The following is a 21,523-nucleotide window of genomic DNA, read 5'->3' as shown; positions in this document are numbered from 1 at the left end:
GAATCGGCGGCAGTCAAAGAAGAGAATAAAAACCCAGGTGAATTTGCACAATTCAACAACGCAGCAAATCCACAACTTCAAAGGGGAAAGTAATTCAGTTCAGCTCCCGGCATGTTAAGAGAAAGAATCCTCCCCAACTGCTCTGCAGGAGTGGCCTGTGATTCCTGGGTCTGAGACTCGAGCCGTGAGGAGCCGTGAGGAAACACAAACACTACGACAGAACACACGAGGGGCGCCTGAGTGGCTCAGCTGGCTAAGCATCTGACTCTTGGTTTCAGCTCAGGTCGTGATCTCACGGTTCGTGGGTTCGAGCCCTGTGTCGGGGTCTGCGCCGACAGCACAAAGCCTGCTTGGGATTCTCTTTCTCTCCCTCTCTCTTTCAAAAACAAATACGTAAACTTAAAAAAAAAAATGACAGAGGAAGCGATGACGAGCTGGGTGCTACGCGGGGTAGCAGTGTGATGCTGTGGAAGAAAGGCTCACGTAACTTGGGGACATCATGCGTAACACTCAGGCCAGTCTCAGAAGTCTACTACCTGTTGGACAGGACGTGTTTCAAGAGAACCACGGAAAAGCATGAGAGGATTTAAAAAAGATAAACAAAAGTGACTGAAATACCAGAAAATGGGAACGAATTAAACGTATAGGATTAGTTTTGAGTTAAAAAATAGAAGGGCTCGGTCCATACAGCGTGCAACTCTTGATCTTGGGATTGTGAGTTCGATCTCCACGTTGGGTGTAGAGGTTACTGAGAAAAAAAAATAAGGTTAAAAAAAAGTAACAGAAGCCTGAGCCATCGCATTAAGACCACTATTTCCAGAAACTGAGCCATAAATAAGATAATGGCCAGCAGACCTACAGCAGATGGAGTTACACCCAACCTTCACCATGGACGGTGAAGTGTCATCACCTGACGCCTATAGATACATTCACGTTCGCTATTAGGACTCTTTGCGAGGTGGTGACACTTTTAAGGCTCATTTTATAAGGGCAGAGTGATGGTTCCTAACCACGTTCCCATGACACCCCGTAGACTACTGTCCTAAAAATGCTACAGTAAAACTTAAATCCGTTAACTTCAAAAAACTTCTTTTACACGTACCACGCTACTGCTTTAGGGAGAAAAGGATGTCACGCTAAGTTATATTAAACACATAATTTCAAAATGACCAGGAGCCACCGGGATGCGAAACAGCGGCCTGAGTTTGGTCCTATCTAGATGTAGAAGGTGGGTGCGGCGTATCTGGGACAATACCTTTCTGGTAGTATTTGGAATTGTGAGTCCACCTGAACCCAGTGCAGAGGCCAAAATCCGTCAGTTTGATGTGACCATCGAGATCTATCAGAATGTTGTCTGGCTTGATGTCTCGGTGGATGAAGCCCATCTTGTGGACGCTCTCAATGGCCAGGGTCAACTCTGCGATGTAGAACCGGGCCAGGTGCTCGGGGAAGACCTCCATCCGGATCAGCAGGCTCATCATGTCCCCCCCCGGGATGTAGTCCATCACAAAGTACAGGCTGTCCTTGTCTTGGAAGGAATAGTAGAGCTTGACCACCCACTCGTTGTCTGCCTCAGCCAGGATGTCCCTCTCGGCCTTGACGTGGGCCACCTGATTCCGGTTCAGGACGTCCTTCTTCCTGAGGGTCTTCATGGCGTAGAGGGCGTGCGTGTCCACCTTACAAGCAAGGCACACTTCTCCAAAGGCACCGATCCCCAGGGTTTTGATTTTCACAAACATGGACTTATCCATTTTGGCCCTCTTCAGCCTGTTGTAGTTAGATTCCTTCTGGTAGAGGATCTTCCTCATCTGCGCCTGTTCAGCTTCACAGAGTCCAGCCTGTAGAGAAGGGGAACAAGGAAGTCACGTCAGAGGAGCCCACGGGAGGAAACAGCTAGGGCGGGAGGCAGCTGAGAACCGCGAGGGTCCTGACTCGACCTACGGAACCAAGAACACATATGGGCCCAGTATGCTACAAGCAAGACAACAACTGGGTTTGCTCTTCATCTACTTATGTACACACAAATCTGGACTCTAAAGGCAGGACAAAACCGGTGACTTTAGGCTCTCAGGAAACCTCTATAAACAAACGCCGGTGGAAAAGGAGACCACAACACTCCCGGGACTCTCCGCGCAATCTAATATTTTAACAGCTCAGGGAAAATGGGAACAACGAAAAGTCAACGAAAATGGGGCAGCAGAAAGTGAGAGCACAGATCTGATTTTTAGAACTTGAAATCGCTGGCTTCGTGTGATTTAAATTTACTGTAAGATTTTAATTTAAATCATTTCATTAATTACCTTCTCTAGCAGTTTAGTGTCAACTAAGGTATATTTAAAATACTATTTGCTGGGGCGCCTGGGTGGCTCAGCCGGTTGAGTGTGACTTTTGATTTCGGCTCGGGTCATAATCCCAAAGTTGTGGGATTGAGCCCCGCTTTAGGCTGCGCACGGAGCACGGGGCCTGCTTCGGATTCCCTCTCGCCCCCTCTGCCCCTCCCCTGCTTGCACGTGTACGCACGCTCTCCCACTCTCTCTCTCAAAAAATAAAATGAGTAAAAGTAAAACAAATAAGTAAAATAAAATGAAATGAAAGAAAATGAAATAAAAATATCGCCGTGGTCACGTGCCCACCGGCTGCGGCAGGCGCAGTGCTCACGGCCCCCCTACAGAGCCGGGGGGTACCCGTGAGGGAGCCTGCACCATCGGCCATCCCTCCAAGTCGCTGGCCCCATAACCACACCATCGCCCGGGGATGCGAACCGTTCCTAATAACCGGGGCAAAGCAGAAGCAAAACAGAGGTTCCGCTGCGAGCGCCACCGCCAATTTAGAGAAGAGCCGGGCCCGGCGGCGGGAACACGAGGAGAGCTTACTTTCGCCATTTCCTGCTCCAGCTGCAGCCTCCGGTTGACCTTCTGCTGGTAGGTTTTTATGACATTCTCCACGTGCTGCTCCATGAAGAACTTGAACGCATACGGTGAGTAGCTCTTGATGCGCGACTCCCTCTTCTCCTCGTCCCTGCTGGCTTTCCGGACGGGGACAGGAGAGGTCTGGATCTGCTTTTTATCCTTCCCCGGCCTCTCCCCTTTGGCGCCTTTGTGGCTCTTGTCGCTCCGGTCGGCGGGCTCGGCGGCCGGGCCCCCCCGGAGGCTCTGCTCCACGCCGGCGCACAGGCCGTCCACGTCGTACTGCTCGGACTTGCTGTGCAGCAGCAGGTGCTTGGGGTACGGCGGGGGCGGGCACCTCAGGTCCGGGCCGCCGTACTCCACGTCCAGCGGGTACGCACCGGCGCCCCCCAGCGGCAGGGAGTGCTCGTCCTTCGAGTCCAGACTCTCCACCCCGGCCGCGGGCGCGGGCGCGGGCGCGGGCACCCAGGCCGGGTGCGAGGGCCCCACGGCCGTCTGGGGCTCGGGCCGCATCACCCTCACGCTCTTGACCGGGTGCAGGATGTGGGCGGCCGTCACGGCCGTGATGGTGTTGGGGGAGGGCACGGAGGGCTCCGTCTTGCCGGGCACGCCCGCCCGCATGGGCACGGCCACGGGCGGCTGGTGGCTGTTGAAGGAGTTGGTCCTGCTGGGGACCGGGCCTTCGGGCAGGAAGGCCACGTGCTGGCGGGGGGGTGCCTCCAGGCCCGGCTTCTGCAGAGAGTCGCGGCGGGACAGGGTGGAGGCCTGCCACTGCTGGACGGGGGCGCCGCTCAGGTCGTACAGGTCCACGTTGAGGCTGTTCCTGGAGGGCGCCATCAGACTCTGCGGGGGGCTGTCGCTGGCGAACACCTGGCCCCGGGAGCCCATCACGTGCACCTGGTGGGCCTGCTTGTGGTGCGGGTGGGGCAGGTACAGACCGGCCGCCGCTCCCGCGGCCGGAAACGCGTGGCCCGCGCCCGGCTGCACCTGCACCTGCACCGCGGGGCCCTTGGCGGCCGGGCTCGCGTACGCTCCCGCCTCCTTGTTTTGGAAGGAGGGGCTGCGCTGCAGGCCGTAGCCCAGCGGCTCCCCCGGCACCAGCAGGTGTGGCCTGTAGGGGGGGCCTTGCAGCGGGAGGGCTTGGCCCGCCGGCGCGGCCACCGGGAAGCTCATCCCCGCGGACTCCAGGTTGGCCGCGTAGCCTTTGGGCTGGTGCTGATGGCCGCCGGGCACGCTGCGAGCGCTTCCGGAGAAAAGAAAGTCCATGTACTGCCGGGGCACCTCCTCCAGCGGACCGCTGCCCTCGTAGGCTGCCCCGCTCATCTGATGGTAGGGCGGGAAGGGGTCGCCTGTTCCTTCGAAGCTCGGCCTCCGCGGCCCGGGGGCCGGCGCGATACCCTTCCCTGCAGCGGAGAGAACGCGGACACGGCGTTAGAGGGGAACGGCTCTCGCGGGCTGGCTCCCGGCGCTGGCCGCGTCCTTGGGGGCGGACGCCGCTGCACAGGCTCTTCCACCGCTCGGGGCCGCCCGACGCAGGCTGAACTCTGCTCTGGCAAACCCGGGCTGGGCTGCCTTGTGGGTCAGAGCCCCTCGCAGGGGGACCCGGCAGAGCCCACAACCTGTCTTCCTGGGCTAAGAACATGTGTCAAAGGCACACGTAGGAGGGAATCGTTACAGATGTGGGTCTGCAGTTTCCCTTTGGGGCTCTGCGGCAACACAGACCCTGGGACTCCAAGAATCTGGAAATGGACTGCCAGCAGGCAGCAGTTTAATACGAGCCTCCCATCAACGAGAAAACAAAAGTTTACCAACGAAGACACAACTTCTCACTCGACAGACGAAGTGGGAAAGCTCCTTTGGCTGAATGTCGTGAGTCCCTTATCACACTCAGGACCTCAGCTACCAAAAATTCTCCCATCTGTCCATCCTCTAAGAGGAACATTCACTGACAGCCAGTGAGGTAGAGCATTTGGTGCTGGTGCCTCTGGCCCTTCCCGGGGGACACTAAGGGGGCTGTCCCAGCGCCATTGCCTGTGGCATCCAGCCCAGGGAGGCGCCTGCCAGCCTGCTCTGAGGCTCCGGTGTGAGAAAAGGCGGGTTTTAAAAATCCGTGAAATAAACCTTCCTTTCAATAAACAGACTCCCTCACAGGCCCAAGAGAAAGTAAAAAGCCCACTTTAGATCTCACTCTGTGCGTTGCCTAACTTTAATATCCACTGAGTTTTCCAATCTCTGTAACACGAAACCTGTCCGCAGCCACCGGCCGCAGGAAGTACCCCAGGTTACTTCACACGGGGACAGGGAGCACCCAGGGAAGTCCTAGGATCTGCCCCTGCTGCCTCCCCTTCTAGGCCCTGAGTGCAGAGCAGGGCAACGTGCCAAGAGATAATCTGCTGACCAGGGCCACACTGAACCTCCCTTCCTGCAAACGGATTTGTGCTTTTCGAGGGCAAATCTTCCTCCCCCAGGGCTGCGGGTCTGAGCTCACCTGGGGAGGTCTGCTTAATGACTCGCACAATCTGCTCATTCCTGGGGTCCAGGTAGCCCATCTTGCTGATGTACTCCAGGGCAGCTTCGATGCTCCGGCTGCCAGTCTGCTTCAGAGCCCTGCCGGCCATCTCCTGGGGGGGGGGGGGGGGGGAGCACACAGATGCTTCACTGGGAGGTACAAACGCATGACATCTTCCCACAAAGCCCCTCGGGGACTTCCGATGCTGCAATGTTCACCTCTCTGTGCCTGCTGGGGGCCTGCACCGTGAAATGTCTGCATGAGATGCCCTCAGGTGCCCACGACAAACGCTTAACACACACTGAACCACAGGCTATAGAGAGTATGTGACGAACAAACAGGTGTTCTGATGGTGGACCAGAAAGAATCTAAGTTCTGCTTCTCCTTAGAAAACTTCCGGTTGGACTGATAAGTTCTGCTCTGTGAGTAAACCTATGACTAGAACAGTTTAACGTGAAAACTAATTGAAGTCAGGGACCCTGGCTGCAGCTCCAGCCCACCCGCAGGCTAACTGGGAGAGGGACTGACCCGCCCCCAGGGAGGGGAGGGTTGCTAGAGTCATTTATGAAGAGCTGGCTGAAGGCCTACTGTTCGCAGTGCCCAGTGCTCGCTCTGGTAGTTGGGAACTTGCGGCTGGGCTCCTGGTCTAGTGGGAGAAAGAGAGACAGACCCCGAAAGAGCCCTTGGAGCAGTGCCCAGCACAGGACACGGCCTCCGAAAACTGCCTGCGAGATGAACAGGAGACAAGCTGGACCCACCATGGGAGACACAGCAGACAAGGGTCGGGGAATAGGAAAGAGGGTCAGAGGAGACGGATTCTTCCGGCTCAGAGCGAGGGCACCAGGGACTGACTGTTTGTGGAACAGACGGCAATACACCTGGCTCCCCAAGGTCGGCCCGAAATTGGGCAGATGGAAGGCACAGCAGAGGAAAGGTATTCTTGGCAGGTGGAACCGTCAAAGCAGCAGAGGCCTGGGGCGGGGATGTGTGTGGGGGGTTGCGTGGAGAACAGGCTGAGGGGCAAGCAGGGACATGAGAGACAGCAGAGAGGGAGCCACAGGCTGGGCCTGACTGTCCCCGGGTTTTGGCCCTCTTGGAAGGCAGGGACACGGAGCCACGAGATCGGTTTGGGGCAGAACTGGAGGCGTAAGACAGGCCAGAGTGCACGGGAGGCAGGAGGGAACACGCACCTGTGAGTCGGCTCAGCAGGGCTGTGGGCAAACAGGATGGACGGGACAGGAGAGAGAACGCCTCCTGGAGACAAGGGCGGAACACACAGAGGGGGTCTCAGGGGCGGGAGAGCATGGCCAAGGGGACCCCGTGGCTCAGACAGGAGAGAAAAGGGCTGAGGGTGCAGGAAGACCCCAGGACAGTGAGAAGGCAGCTTGGGGCTGTTCTGGGCAGAGAGCGGCTCTGCTGGCCAAGGGCCACTCTGAAGAAACAGCACTTGTCCCCGACACCGAGAATGCACCAGTCTCCCTGCCCTCCGAGCCAAGCATTGTCCAGGCTGACTCGGATCTGTGCTCCTGCCGGCCCCGGGAACGAGGCATCACACACCCGTGACCTTTACCGGCCCCATCTGTCTGTCCGAATGTCTGCCTCCTCCTCTAGGACCGGGAGAACCCGCTGGGGCCTGGATTCCATGTCACTCGTGGCTGTAGCCACCCGCTCAACGCATCAGCCGGGACGACGTGAGTGTTTGCCTAACAGCAAAATCAAGTTTCCCGTTCCTGGCCATATCCCCAGCGCGTGGCAGGACAAAACATGTTGGCTGTAACCTGTGCCTACGTTCTTGGTGATGCCAAGAGACTCGGCAAGACAGCGGGGGGAGGGAGGGGCCGAGACGGGGGGCCCAGCGAGGCCGTGCCGGAGAGCAGGACGGGCAGTGGGACGTGTGGGTGCGTGTGAGGGGGCTGCGTCCGGGGCCGAGGGGCCCAAAGAGACATGGCGAGGCAGACGGGGCCACGGCAGGAAGGACAGAGCTCCCGGTTTAGAAGCAGAGCTCGGACCGACAGAGCGAGTGCCTGACGTGCGGCGGGGCTGCGGAGAGAGAGGTGCAGGGGTGAGCACAGCGATGCCCACCTGCAGATGGGAGGCAACGCTGCACCCCCTCCCCCACCCCCCACAGCTCTGTTATGCGATGAGGTCATGGCTGCAGAGAGCTCTCGGCGACTTGGAGACAGACACGGTATAGGGCCGCATCTTCTCAGGATGACCCTGGAGCTCTTGGCACCCATTTAAAAACTGGGGGAGCCGACCCCAACCGCAGCCCTTCGGTCAGCACCGACCGCGCCACCTGCCGGGTCTGAAGCGCGGGCGCCGGCTCCCGCGCCCTTCGGGGGGACCCCAGACACGCGCACCACCTCGGTGCCTGCCCGTCGACCGAGTCCAAATGAACAGCTTCTCCACCTCTGCCCGTTGCCCGGGCACTCGCGACTCCCACGTTTACATGTTTACTGAGCTCTGAATCCAGGAACTTAACCGAGCAAGATCAACGGGAGACCACAAACGACGACTGTGGTCACAGCAGTGCTTCAGCTCGTAAAGCCCAAGCGACACGATGAGACAACTTGCTTGTCAAGAACCACCGAATAATCCAGCTCGGCTGTGTCCCGTCCTCGACGTCTGCTCCCCGTGCTCACCTAGCAGGTCAGTGGTGCCTCGACATCAACTCTCGGAGACGCCACCGTGCGTGCACGTATCGCTAGGTCCCACGGCTGCGGGAGATCCAGGGTCATTTCCGAACCCACCGGGAACACGCGCGCTGTCTCTCCTCCAGCCTCACCGTCAGCCGCGGACTGCGAACAGACCCCCGCAGACGCCAGTCAGAGAGCACTGAACGCAGCCACCGGCATCGCCTGCTGCCTGCGCGGTCGCTCTGGTGACCTCTCGCCTGCTCCAGGGGACTCCGGTTCTCAGACATCAGGCCGGCAGCTTGGAACGTCGCCACGGGCAGTGGCCCCGGGGCTGCGTGGGGAGAGGTGCAGGGAGAGGGGAGGGACGGGCTGCCTGGTGGGAGAAGGCCTGGGCCTCTGCCCTACAGGTCGGATGCCCCTCCTGGCACAGGTCAGCGGGTATAATGGAGCCAAGGGGCCATTACATACAGCATTTCTTTTTCTGTTTCCTTTTTTGGTTTCAGGAGTAGAATCCAGCGACTCATCACTTACACACAACACCCAGTGCTCTGCCCCACAAGCGCCCTCCTTAATGCCCGTCAGCCGTCTAGACACCCCCCCCATAACCCTGTTTTTTTCTCTCGAGCTAAGAGTCTCTTATGGTTTGCTTCCCTCTCTGCTTTTGTTTTTCCTTCTCTTCCTCTATTTTCATCTGTTGTATTTCTTAAATTCCACACGGGTGAAATCATACAGTATTTTTCTTTCTCTGCCTGACTTATTTCGCTTAGCATAACACACGCTAGCTCCATATACGTCGCTGCAAATGGCAAGATTTTATTTTTTTGATGGCTCAGTAGTACTCCCGTGTATATATAAACCACATTTGCTTTATCCATTCATCAGTTCATGGGCACTTGGGCTCTTTCCCTAATTTGGCTATTGTTGGAAGTGCTGCTATAAACCTTGGGGTGCATGCACCCTCTTCAAGTCTAGATTTTTGTATCCTTTGGATATATACCAAGTCATGCAATTGCTGGGTCATAGGGCAGTTCTCTCTTTAACTTTCTGAGGAGCCTCCACACTGTCTTCCAGGGTGGCTGCACCAGTTTGCATTCCACCAACAGCAGACCAAAGTGCCCCCAAGAATGCCCAAATCCTGCCCCAGCGCTTGGGCACTTCTCCGGGACGGTACGCGCTCAAACATCAGCATATTGCGCGCCAGGTGCCTGCACCTCCAAGCATCCTGCACGGGCTGGCGCACACGGGCCCTCCTTGACCCTTCCTCCCGCAGCACACACGCATGTCCCAGGGGCCTCTGAACTGTGTCTTCCTCTTTCCTGTCCCCACGCCACCCCTGCGCCCCACCCCACGTGCTCCTCCATCCCTCGTGCTCCTATTACCGATCCGCCCCGGGACAGATATAAAGGCATAAAGCGCAAGGCTTTACGCTTTGTTCTTCTTCCCATAATTCTAAAGAGGAAGGGAACGCGTTCTTTTCACCAAGTCTCGACGGACACTTCCGATCTCTTCCACTTCACCTCGGGCTGCCCCTCAAAAGTAACTACGTTCTGTGGGTGCAGAGATGAGACCGAGGTTGGGCGGCCCTGCCCTGAAGCGAGCACGTGGCCCCAGTTTAAAGGGAAGGACAGTCAGGCATCCGGTCCTGTGTCTGACACTAGGAAGACACGGCTAAGTGATGGAACGGCCGAGTGGGACTGTGACCTGACATCAGTCGAGGAGGAAGGAGCCGCCAGCTGGGAGACAGACAGGAGAGGCCGTGGGTTCCCTGGGCGGGCTGCCTCCCACTGTGTGGGAAGACAGGTAAAGCGCCCACGCCAACGAGGGCTACCCCCAAACGCAGGCTGGGAATGTCATAATCAACCTGTCTCCCTAGTTTTACTCTATGACCCAATTTGCATACCTGGGCCCTTCTTCAGGAGCCTCTGCTACAGAAGGTCACAAAATCTTAAAGCTGTCCCACTGTGTGTCTCTGAACCGCTTACCACTCACTGATTATTAACACTCGCAGACGGAGCGGTACGTCCGTCGACAAGACTTTGATGCCTTTATGTCACCCATCACCGTGCACCAAGAAGATCTTACGTACAACTGAATTCTCCGAAAACACTCCAGAAGGCTTCAGTTAGGGCTGAACGTCTCACACGAAAGGCACGCTTCGCCAGCAGGGACGAAGTTTTCTCTTCGAGACGGCCGCGCGTGCTGGGATGGGAGCCGTCGTACGAGGTGCGCTAGCTGCGACACAAGATGCCTCCAGGGTCCCCACGAGCTTCACGGCGACTGCTCCCTGCCACCTGCTGCAGACCCAACCTGTGCGGACTCGACCTGCCCCTTCCAGGCCTCCCCCCAGCCACCGCGTCCCACACCCAGTCTAGAAGCTCTGTTTGTCTGCTTTACCCACACCAGGGTGGAGGACGCTCGGTGCTCTGAAGGCGAGAGAATTCCACCTTAGGCATCTCTCCCAAGAGGTTTCTCCTCTTACATTTTATCAACAAACTGCTGAGAACTGAAAATGGCTTCTAGCCACAACAAATTCTGGAAAGCGGGAATCTCCCACATCTTGTCTGCTGTGCAACGGGCTGTGGTGAGGCAGTTTAACAAGTGGCCAAGTGGGTGAGGTTGGGGGCACGTGGCCACACCGCTCTCCCACTGCCCCAGCAGGATCTGGGGCGGCTCCACGCTGGGACCGTCCCACAGCGTCCGCTGGGATCGGCCAAGGCCTCCACTGCAGGTGCATTACCACCTGACATCCCCGCCACCTGGTCCAGATCCTGCCCCTCCCTCTGAGCCTCCTCCCCAGCAGCCTTGCCCAGGGACTGGCTCCCTGGCAACCAGCTTTGCTGTCCCTCGGCCCCAGCCGCATGGTCTCTCGGTCCGGGGAAGGGGCTGTGGTCTGGCCAGGTATGTGCCCCACCTGCCTTTGCTCTCCTGACCTGGTCACCCTCAAATGGGTGCATTTTCTCCACCACTCACACTCACAGGTCCTCTGGAGAAGAGCTGTTGCAAACCTAGTCATGCTCCTGCAATTTCTGACTCATAACTCGCAGGAAGACGAAAGTTGGGTTCACACACTCTATATAGCTCGATTATTTTATGGGCATCGACACAAGACTGAGAGTAATTGAAATTCAGTGAAAAGTTATTATGTATGAAGGAAGGAATTTCCTATGGAGATCTTTCCCCTACCTCCTTCCTGGTAAGGAAACATTTTTCAAACATTAGCAAAGCCATATCCCCAACATTTTAACATTCCAGCTATCAATTTTGGCTGAAAAACTAGAAATGTAGAACTCGGGCCTTGCTGGGTCTATGTGGGCCTGTGTCTCAGTCCTTCCCATACCCACTATCAATTTAAGTTCAAAGTTAAAACGGAGGGAGAGAGGGTCTGGCCGTCGCTCACTGGAGGCCCCATCTCTGGCCACCCGAGCACTGCTGTCCTGGGACTCCAACACCCGCTCTCTCCCCAAGTCCAACGGGCACTTGCTCAGCTTGCCAAGGAAGAAGACAGCACAGCCAGCTTTGAAACTGGGCGGTACTCCTCTTCTCCACCTTAAAAAGGAATGGGATCCAGCAGACTCGATTTCCTGAGAGAACAGAGGGAGGAAGATCCAGAAATGCTAGCAGGGTAGGTAGCCTTGGAAGAAGCGTGCCCGCAGGGGAGGGAAGGTGCCTGGGTGAGCAGGGAAGCGACAGCCGCTCCTGGGAGCGCCAGGAGGCAGCCCAGGAGGCCCACACACTGCAGCAGGGTCTGCTGTTGCCTCTCATTCCCCGAACCAGATGCTTCCAAGAGTTCTTCTGGAAACAAAGCGGAACACAGTGTTTCGGCGCATCCGGCCGCCAGTCTGTCAAGCCTTAATCAGAAACACAGGCCTGGGGCGGGATGGATGTGAATCACCAGCCAGCCCCGCGGACCGGCCTCCCACCTCCCGCCATTCTTTGCACGGTATGTACTTCCCAGAGAAGGAAGCACGCTCTCTGCAGGCTTAGGAGAGCTTCTGTGTGCGTGCGCTCCAACGACGGCTGGAAAGTCAGGCGCGGAACGAACGGAAGCAACCTTTAGATTAGGAAGGTGATGTGTGTACAAGAAAAGAAAATCGATTACCACCGCACATCTGTGTGACTCACAGAAACATCAGGCCCTGGTGGTGGCCTCTTAAAGGTCTGCTGGACGAAGCCACGGCACCTACACCTTGTTTACACAGCAAGTGCCTCTGGGGAGGGTAACTGCTCAGCACGTTAGAGGGAAAAGAAACTCGGAGGTAGGGAACGAAGAATAAATTCAGCCTAAAATTAAACAAACATGAAAAAGCTACAACCCAGCCAACGATGAAAGAAGCACGAATACCCTAGCATTTGATAAGTAGCATTTGATAACCAAGATAAAACAAGTGATTATAAAGATAAATGGGCCAGTGAATAGAAACTATAATTCTCCTTTGAGGTGAATGCTTGTTAGGGGCGCCTGGGCGGTTCAGCCGGTTAAGCGTCCGACTTCGGCTCAGGTCATGATCTCCTGGTTGGAGGGTTCGAGCCCCACATCGGGCTTTGTGCTGACAGCTCGGAGCCTGGAGCCTGCTTCGGATTCTGTGTCTCCCTCTCTCTCTGCCCCTCCCCTGCTCATGCTCTCTCTGTCTTAAAAATGAACATTAAAAAAAAAAAATGAGAAAAAAAAGTTTTGACTTAATTTTGTTTTATGTTGAAACGTTTTTGTTAAAGACAGATCACAATAAGAGTATTTATTTACGCCTATGCCATGTTCCATTAAAGTAAACCTGCCTGTAGTGTGTAGCTACATCACTGTGGGCAGATGACCAAATTCTTCAGATCCCAGTTGAGTCCAGTGAAAGAGCAAGATTTCACAAGGGAATCCCTCGGTTTTGAGGGATATTTGCTAAAATGCTAAAGATGTTTAGTTTTGCCACTTTGGAGATAGGTGGACAGAGGTGTAACACACTCCCTGGAAACGTCACATAGCAAAACTCCCTTTGGTTTTTTTTTTTTTTTTTTTTTTTTTTTTTTTTTTTTTTTCAACGTTTATTTATTTTTGGGACAGAGAGAGACAGAGCATGAACGGGGGAGGGACAGAGAGAGAGGGAGACACAGAATCGGAAACAGGCTCCAGGCTCTGAGCCATCAGCCCAGAGCCTGACGCGGGGCTCGAACTCACGGACGGCGAGATCGTGACCTGGCTGAAGTCGGACGCTTAACCGACTGCGCCACCCAGGCGCCCCTCCCTTTGGTTTTTAAACACACATGCACACACGGTGGCTGTGTCCAGAAATAAGCACCGACAACCGCCTGACGTCTGGACACGCGGGCTGCAGCCCCCAGAGGAAGGCGAGTCCCTCGCCCTCCCCTCCGGTCGCGGCCGGCCTGGGATTTGATCCAGTGAATGAACCACCACCGATAAGATAACCGTGCCAGTCCCGAGCCTCGCCTGGCCTTTAAGAGGCCGGGCTGCTTCCGTCTGGACTCTATGGCTCCCTGTGGAGCTGGAGAGAGCCCCATCCAGCCTCAGTGGCTCCAGCTGTCCTGCCGCAGCCCTGGCGTGTGGGTGGCGCCGTTTCGGATGCTCCAGCCTGAGCTGAGCCCCCAGCGGAATGAGCTGCACTGAACCCCGGGAGAAGCCACGCGGAGCAGAGGAACTGTCCAGCAGAGGCCAGCAAAGCCAGACGGTCATCATAAGTAACACATTATTACTTTTCGGGATGGTTTGTTACACGACAGTAAAAAACTGGGTCCGAGGCTACTTCTTCTGCAGCGTATAATCTGAGGAAGTATGTTCACCTATTCACCTTAAACTCTGAGTGGTTTGGTCTGCTAAACTTTTAAACAGTTTAACTTTGCAGAAATATAAGATTATTACTATTAACGGGGACATAACAAAATGCCAAGAAACAAAACTTCATCAGAAGAGGAGATGATCTCAATACTGATTGCTGGTATGCTTAGTGAAGTTTGAGAACTTCTGTAAACATCTTTATTTTAGTATATCACCTTAGTCGGTCTAGTTTTCTGTAATGGCCCCAATAATAAAATACTTGTTTCGCCTTTGGTTATCGTAACTGGGCTGCATACTCAGCAGTAAGTACTGCCTTTTTACATAGTCTTGTAACTTTGTAGGCCCTCAAATAAATATTTGCTTGGGTGACTATTTGACCACAAAATTATTGTTATACCTTTAAATGTTCCTGTTCTCTCAAGGGTACTAAATTCCTGGGTGTGACTTATGAGAATTTAGGTCCAATCCCTTTTTGAGAAAAAATATACAATTTTTTTTGGTAATGGAAGTAAGAGGAAAATAGATGTAACACACAAAGTGTGTTCGGGAGGGGAGCCTGCGTGGCTCAGTCTGTTGAGTGTCCGACCCTTGATTCTGGCTCAGGTCACCACAGTCGCGGGGCTCTGCCCGGACAGCTCGGACTCCGCTTGGGGTTCTCACTCCCTCTCTTCGCCTCAGCCGCTTGTGCTCGTGCTCTCTCTCAATAGATAAATAAACATTAAAGAGAATTAAAGTGCTTCAGGAAAGAATGGGCCAATGAATTTTTTTTTTTTTTTTAAGTAATCTCTAACCCAGGAAGGGCTCAAACCCACGACCCCGAGATCAAGAACTGCCTGCTCTGCCGACTGAGTCAGCCAGGGGCCCCCGGGCGACTGTGTCAGTGTCTGCTATGGGAGAGCTTCCTGGGTCCCGACCATACGTGGACATAGGCATGAACTTGTGTGTGCACACGGCCCGCCGCCCGGGCTTAGGAAATAGTGCTGCACTGGGCTTCCCAGCCCCAGCCCCTGACCTGCGGGCACCCCTGAGCTCTGGCAGGAAGCCCTTTGGCCCCAGCAGCGCCACGGAACAATCCAGCAGCATCCTGATCCAAGGAGCAAGAGCCAAGGCCCAAGAGAGATCACCCAAGGGCCTCATGAGGCAGAACTGGCTCCAGCCCCTTCCAGAGCACAGACCCCAGTGTTCCTCGTGCCTGGGGAAGCAAGACGTCTTTCGCCGACGGCCCAGGAACGGTGCGGTGGAAGCAACGAAGCCGGGAGCCCCAAGAACTGTAGGCACAGCTCTGGGCACCATTAGCCAGAGGGCCTGACGTCACAGGCAGGCAGAGGTCCACGTTTTCCCAACACAAAAGAAGACCCAAGTGGAGCCGCACACGTTCAAACGACGAGCTGAAGGCTGCCAGGTGGAGGGTGGGGCTGGGTGCAGGTGGACTTCGACAGATCAACCAACGGTGCGGTAGATAGGACAAGGTGATGTGCAGAGACAGGGCGGAGGGCTGGGCAGAAGCCGCGAGACCCAAAGCCGGCCTTCCTGACCCCCGCGGCTGCACAGGGCTCAGGCTGGCCAGGGCCGCACCGACCGCAGGCTCTCCTGTGGCTTTCTCTTCCTGTGGCTCAGACGTCAGGACGAAGGTGCAGTGGGAAGGGCTTGCCGTGCGTGCAGTTCACCCACAGACTTAACTCTGAACCTCCACCATGGTCTGACAGGGACGGAGGTAAGATACTAAAGGCAAGTTAAGACAAAAGGCCACCTGCCACGTATGTTCTGCGGCCTGGAGGAGCCTTGCTCAGTGGTAAGGAGAAGGATGAAGGAAGGTAATTTAGAGATTTAAAAAAAAAATAATTTCTTAAATGTTTATTTATTTTTAAGAGAGACAGAACGTGAGTGGGGAGGGGCAGAGAGAGAGAGGGAGACACAGGACCCGAGAAGCAGGCTCCAGGCTCTGAGCTGTGAGCACAGAGCCCGATGTGGGACGCGGACCCACGAGCTATAAGATTATGATCTGAGCGCAAGTCGGACGCTTAACCAACTGAGCCACCCAGGCACCCCGGTAATTTGGAGTTTTGATTCACACTCTTGGTGGGAACTCTACCTTGAGAGGAAAAGGTCTCCAAAAAGGAAAAGATTCAATCTCTACCTCAACCCGTGAAGCTTTAGGAAGAAAAATCAGAGCAAGAATGATGAGAGACCAGTGAGTGAGGCATGGAAATCTGTCATCAGTGAGCAAAAGAAAACTGTTGCCCGAGATGTGCACATTTCTGCTGAAGACAGCACTACCCATCCCGGGTCTCTAATGCCACTGTATACACACTTGAAGAGGATAAGTGGGTGGCCGGTTCGATTCTATGAAGGACTGTCTGCCACCAAAGTTTACGTGCTGTGATGAAGGACCAGCCTGTGCCAGCAATGGACAGACATCAAGCCGGCCGACAGATGAGCCGGAGTCACCGAAGCTGAAGCACAAACAGCTTAAACGTGATTCTGGAAGAACAGATTTCTCCTCCTGGGCTCCAAGCCAGTCCTGGCTCTTGAAATTAAGTCCACGGAATACGTGGGAAGCCTGGCTTCTCTTCACTTGCGGACAAATGCTGCCTGTGAACTTCTCCCCTGGTCTGTCTCTGCACGACCCACTTACCTGAAGGCAGCACATGGGCCTACTTCGCTGGCACATGCCTCTGTCACAGAACCTGAAGCTTGTTTCCTCTGCTTTTTGAGTCAGTAGCTGTTTTTGTTTTTGTGTGTTCCAGGCCCTCAATGCCTCTGTCGCACGTTGTTGGGGATGGTCGGCCCACAAGCATCAAGGGCAGGGGTGTCTCATGCTGTGTACCCACAGCTCTCTTCCGTGTGGTTACTATTTTTTTTTAATATTACCAAGTAAATGGGAAGGTCTAGGAAGCTAAGGTTCATTTAAGAAAGAAGACAGTAATCTGCTACTTTTACAAAGTACCCTTGAAGGATACAGCGTAAGATATTAAATACACTATAATTTACTAAAATGTATAAATATTTTTGTTATGAAACCTGGCAGTGAAAACTAAAATTCCCTACTTTTTATGTATTTTTCACAAAAAGTTACAGTATAACTTTGAAATGGATACATATCGATCGGAGAGTTAACTTTTATTTTTTATTTTTTTAAATTTTTTTTAACGTTTATTTATTTTTGAGACAGAGAGAAACAGAGCATGAACAGGGGAGGGGCAGAGAGAGAGGGAGACACCGAATCGAATCGGAAACAGGCTCCAGGCTCTGAGCCGTCAGCACAGAGCCCGATGCGGGGCTTGAACTCACGGACCGTGAGATCATGACCTGAGCCGAAGTCGGACGCTTAACTGTCCAAGCCACCCAGGCGCCCCTCGGAGAGTTAACTTTTAATTCACATCTTCAAGGGCTCAGAAGCTCTGTAACAATTTTCATTTTCCAACAATGTTTTAAAATCCACTCATTTTGTTTCAAATCTGGCTGTGACTACCAGTTATAATTTTTCTGGATTCTATGCTGCTGACAGTGAAATCCCAGGACATGCATTGCCAAATAGCGTTACAAATTTTATGTTAACAAAATACATATCTGTTCGGCGAGAATGTGGAGAAAAGGGAACCCTTGTGCACTGTTGGTGGGAATGCAAACTGGTGCAGCCACTGAGGAAAACAGCATGGAGGTTCCTCAAAACATTAAAAATAGGACTACCATATGGCCTGGGATTCCACTTCAGGGCATTTATCCAAAGGAAATACAAACACTAGTTCGAGAAGATATTTCCATCCCCATGTTTGTTGCAGCATTATTTACAACATAAGTATCCACTGATGGATGAATGGATAAAGAAAATGTGTGCACATCTACATACACACACACACACACACACACACACACACACACACACACACAGAATCTTACTCGGCCATAAAAAAATAAGCCAGATAATGACAAACACTACATGACCTCACATATATGTAGAATCTTTAAATACCCAAAACCTAAAAAGGGGCCTTCCTTTAAAATTACAAAAGGACCCAAGAACACACAGCTCCAGTTCCAGTATTCTCAATGCCAGTAACTGTCCCCATCACCCCTCAGCGCCTTCAATTCTGCCGGCCTAATCGTCTCACAAAACTTCATAACTGGAACTAAGTTATGGGGCGCCTGGGTGGCTCGGTCCATAGAGGGTCCGACTCTTTTTTTTTTTTAATTTTTTTTTTTCAACGTTTATTTATTTTTGGGACAGAGAGAGACAGAGCATGAACGGGGGAAGGGCAGAGAGAGAGGGAGACACAGAATCGGAAACAGGCTCCAGGCTCCGAGCCATCAGCCCAGAGCCTGACGCGGGGCTTGAACTCACGGACTGTGAGATCGTGACCTGGCTGAAGTCGGACGCTTAACCGACTGCGCCACCCAGGCGCCCCGAGGGCCCGACTCTTGATGTCGGCCCAGGTCATGACCCCAAGGTCATAGGGCTGAGCCCCACACTGGGCTCCATGCTGAGTGTGGAGCCTGCTTAAGATCCTCTCCCTCTTTCTCTCCTTCTCCCTCTGCCCCTCTCCCCTCCTCGCTCTCTCTCTCTAAAATAAAAATAAAACAAAACTTTGTAATTGGAGAAAAATTATCCTTATTAGTGAGGATATATAATTAAATACATAGTGAAGGAAACAATCTGAGATGTTAACACTGCATCATATCTCTGTGTGGTAGGATCAGGTGTGAATTTTATATCCTTCATACTTTTCCTACACTTTGCAAATCTGTAATGACTTTGTATTGTTTTTGTATTTAGAAAATAAAGTCTCAATAAAAATGCATCAACCCCAGGGGCACCTGGGTGGCTCAGTCGGTTGAGCGTCCGACTTCGGCTCAGGTCATGATCTCGCGGTTCGTGGGTTTGAGCCCCGTGTCGGGCTCTGTGCCGACAGCTCAGAGCCCGGAGCCTGCTTCAGATTCTGTGTCTCCCTCTCTGTCTCTCTCTGCCCCTCCCCCGCTCACGGTCTGTCTCTCTCTGTCTCTCAATAATAAATAAACGTTAAAAAATTTTTTAAAAATGCATCAACCCCACCCTCTGATACATACACGCATACACCCCACCGGCAATGCCTGAACTCAGGTCCTCCTCTCCCCCTGGCCTTCCTCACTCTGGCTGGAATCTCCTCCCCGCAGGGCCCGCCTACACACTCCTGCCCTCTTTGGCCTCTGTCCCCTCCCCCCGAGCTACGATCCACCACGTGGGCTGTACTCTCAGTGGCTTGCCACTCTGAAACGCACCACAGACATCTGCCCTGTGGTTTCATGTCCTGGGACCCTTGCTCACACGGCTCCCAATGCGGGAGTGTCAGCCCGCTCCCAGCTCCAGCTTCACAACTGCCTACACACTTCTGCAGCCTGGGCTCAAGCCCTTATCCCAGCATGGGCACTCCCCGACGCCCGTCCCCTCATCCTGCAGCCAGCACCCGGGAGAACTGACTTCTGTCTCCTCGTATCAGAATGCCCTGGACACGCCACCGTCGAACTGATGCCCCTGAGTTGCACTTACTGGTTCGTATGCCGTCTGCCCCTACCGGACTGTGGGAACATTGAACGAAAGCCCACTACTGAGTCATTTCGAGAAACGTACCTACTGAGAGCCCACCACATGCCAGGCATCATCGCAGGCCCTGGGGAGACAGAGGTGAACAAAACTGAGGAAAATCACAAAGCGACGACCGGATGTGTAGGTGTTGCGACGGTGACAAGCGCTAAGTGGAAAAAGTCAAATGAGGCTTATGGGGAGAAGGTGATGTCAGGTCAAGGGTAGTGGGGCTGATGGGGAGTGTGGGAGGTCAGGTCAGAGGTATTGGGTTGCCATTTTATAAAGGATGCTCAGGGTGCCCGGACGGCTCGGTCAGTGAAGCGTCCGACTTCGGCTCGGGTCATGATCTCGCAGTCTGTGGGCTCGAGCCCCGCGTCGGGCTCTGGGCTGACAGCTCGGAGCCTGGAGCCCGTTTCAGATCCTGTGTCTCCCTCTCTCTCTGCCCCTCCCCTGCTCACACTCTGTCTCTATCTCAAAAATAAGTAAAGGATGTTCCCAGACCTCTCTATTATGGGAACATGTGAACAGAGATCTGAAGGAAGGGAGGGAGGGAGCCCAAAGGTTTCTGCAGGAAGGGGGCACAGTGACTAAAAGGCCTTGAGGCAGGCAAAAGACTGTTGAGGAAAAAGCAGGCTCGGGGTGGCTGGAACAGAGCAGGGGTCAGGGTGCTGAGACTCAGGCCCCGAGTTACTGGGACACTGCTCACAGGAAGCAGTGCGTTTACGTGAAACCAACCGATGCAACTGATCTCACCCCAGCTGCCAGCGGCACCCTCCCCTCCCCCCCCCCCACGTCGTGGTTCCGACGTGCGGGACCTGGTCCCCCAGGCTCATTTCGGCATTTCAGCGCTGACAAACCACCGGGCAGGATCTCCGCGCACACAGGCCACGATGAGGACCTGGCTTTCACCGAGTGAGATCAGAAGCCACCCGAGAGCACAAGACCTGCTTTCTGCTTTAAAAGGGTCGCTGCGGCCACTGTGCGAACGGACTCTAATGGTACGCAGGGAGAGAGGGGGTCAGCTGACACCCCAGACCCGACTGGCTGTCCACATGCTCTGCCCGGCGGCCGGGGCTCTGCTGGGCCTCCTGCTGGGCTCTCAGGAGGGTCCTCTCAGCTCCCACAGGGCCTCGGTTACCGGCTCCTTTGGCTCCAGACCACAGCCCTTGGGGGGGTGGGGTGTCCTCCTCAATGTGGGGGCAGCCTTCTGGGTGTTGTTGGAAGAATGACTCAAGACTGAGACAGAAACAGAGCCAGGAACTGTGCACGTGGTCTCCAACCCTCAGAATGACTCCAAAATGTCGGCACTCACGTTTTATGAAAGCCAGGAGACTGAGGCTCGGAATGAGTAATCATGTCTCAAGTTCATGCCATCGGTGGTTCAAAACCCAAGCAGTCAACAAAAAGTCCGATGTCCTTAGTAATCACAGAAACTGCATTTTTTTTTTTAAACAAGGGGCTATTTCACACCCCTCAGATTGACATATATTTAAAATGTCTGGGAGCTCCAGTGGTGCAATGGGTTAGCACGTGGTACTTACAAAATGTCTGATGTCACCAGGCATTGGCAAGGATAGAGACCTGCCCTGATAAACCGAGGAAAGAAGTGCGAATTGGTGTAACCATGTAGGTGAATACTTTGACAATACCTAGGAGAGTTAAAGATGCTCCAATCCTGTGACCCTAACATCCTAACATCCTTCAGAGAAATTTCCATGTTCATAAGGAGACATACAGAAGAATGCTCACTGCACTTCTGTTGGTAAAAGAAAACTAGAATCAATCTGAATGTCCGTCAACAGAGTAATGGATAGGTAAGGGGGGATATAATTACACGGTGCAATACTGAGCAATTAAAATGAATTACAGCCTCTTCTATCAACAAGGAAAAATCTCAAAAACATGCTGAATAAAAAAAAGCAAGTTGCAAAATCGTATCGTATAGAGTTTTTTTGAATTTGTAAAACAATAGCGTAGATTGGTTATAGTATGCAAGGGAATGAGAAGATTGATTCAGGACAGTACTTGCTAGGGAGGGAGGGGAGAGATCAAGGTTGGAGAAGCCAGAGAAGCTTGACTACATATGTAATACAGAGTTCCGTTAACAGTCTCTGAAACAGTATTGCAATTCCA

General features: G+C 53.8%; 1 protein-coding gene across 4 annotated transcripts in view; it reads right to left on the bottom strand.

The window, feature by feature from the left end:
* Nucleotides 1-21,523, bottom strand: part of LATS2 (large tumor suppressor kinase 2) — a 78,620-nt gene that overhangs the window by 7,789 nt on the left and 49,308 nt on the right. For 3 of the 4 annotated variants that reach the window (XM_086715257.1, XM_086715254.1, XM_086715255.1), the window contains 3 exons: nucleotides 5,395-5,527; nucleotides 2,874-4,309; nucleotides 1,256-1,838 (listed from right to left, as the gene is read on the bottom strand). In XM_086715257.1, coding sequence (XP_086571383.1) covers nucleotides 1,256-1,838; nucleotides 2,874-4,309; nucleotides 5,395-5,524 — 2,149 coding nt within the window. In that variant the 5' untranslated portion in view covers nucleotides 5,525-5,527. Of the gene's footprint in view, nucleotides 1-1,255; nucleotides 1,839-2,873; nucleotides 4,310-5,394; nucleotides 5,528-8,057; nucleotides 8,214-21,523 lie in introns of all 4 variants that reach the window. The other variant, XM_086715256.1, reaches the window with a different exon arrangement.

This window comes from Puma concolor, chromosome A1, assembly GCF_028749965.1.
Source record: "Puma concolor isolate L17-30 chromosome A1, mPumCon1.1.hap2, whole genome shotgun sequence".
In the NCBI taxonomy this organism is placed as follows: Eukaryota; Metazoa; Chordata; class Mammalia; order Carnivora; family Felidae; genus Puma; species Puma concolor.
This window is presented reverse-complemented; position numbering and strand designations above follow the sequence as displayed.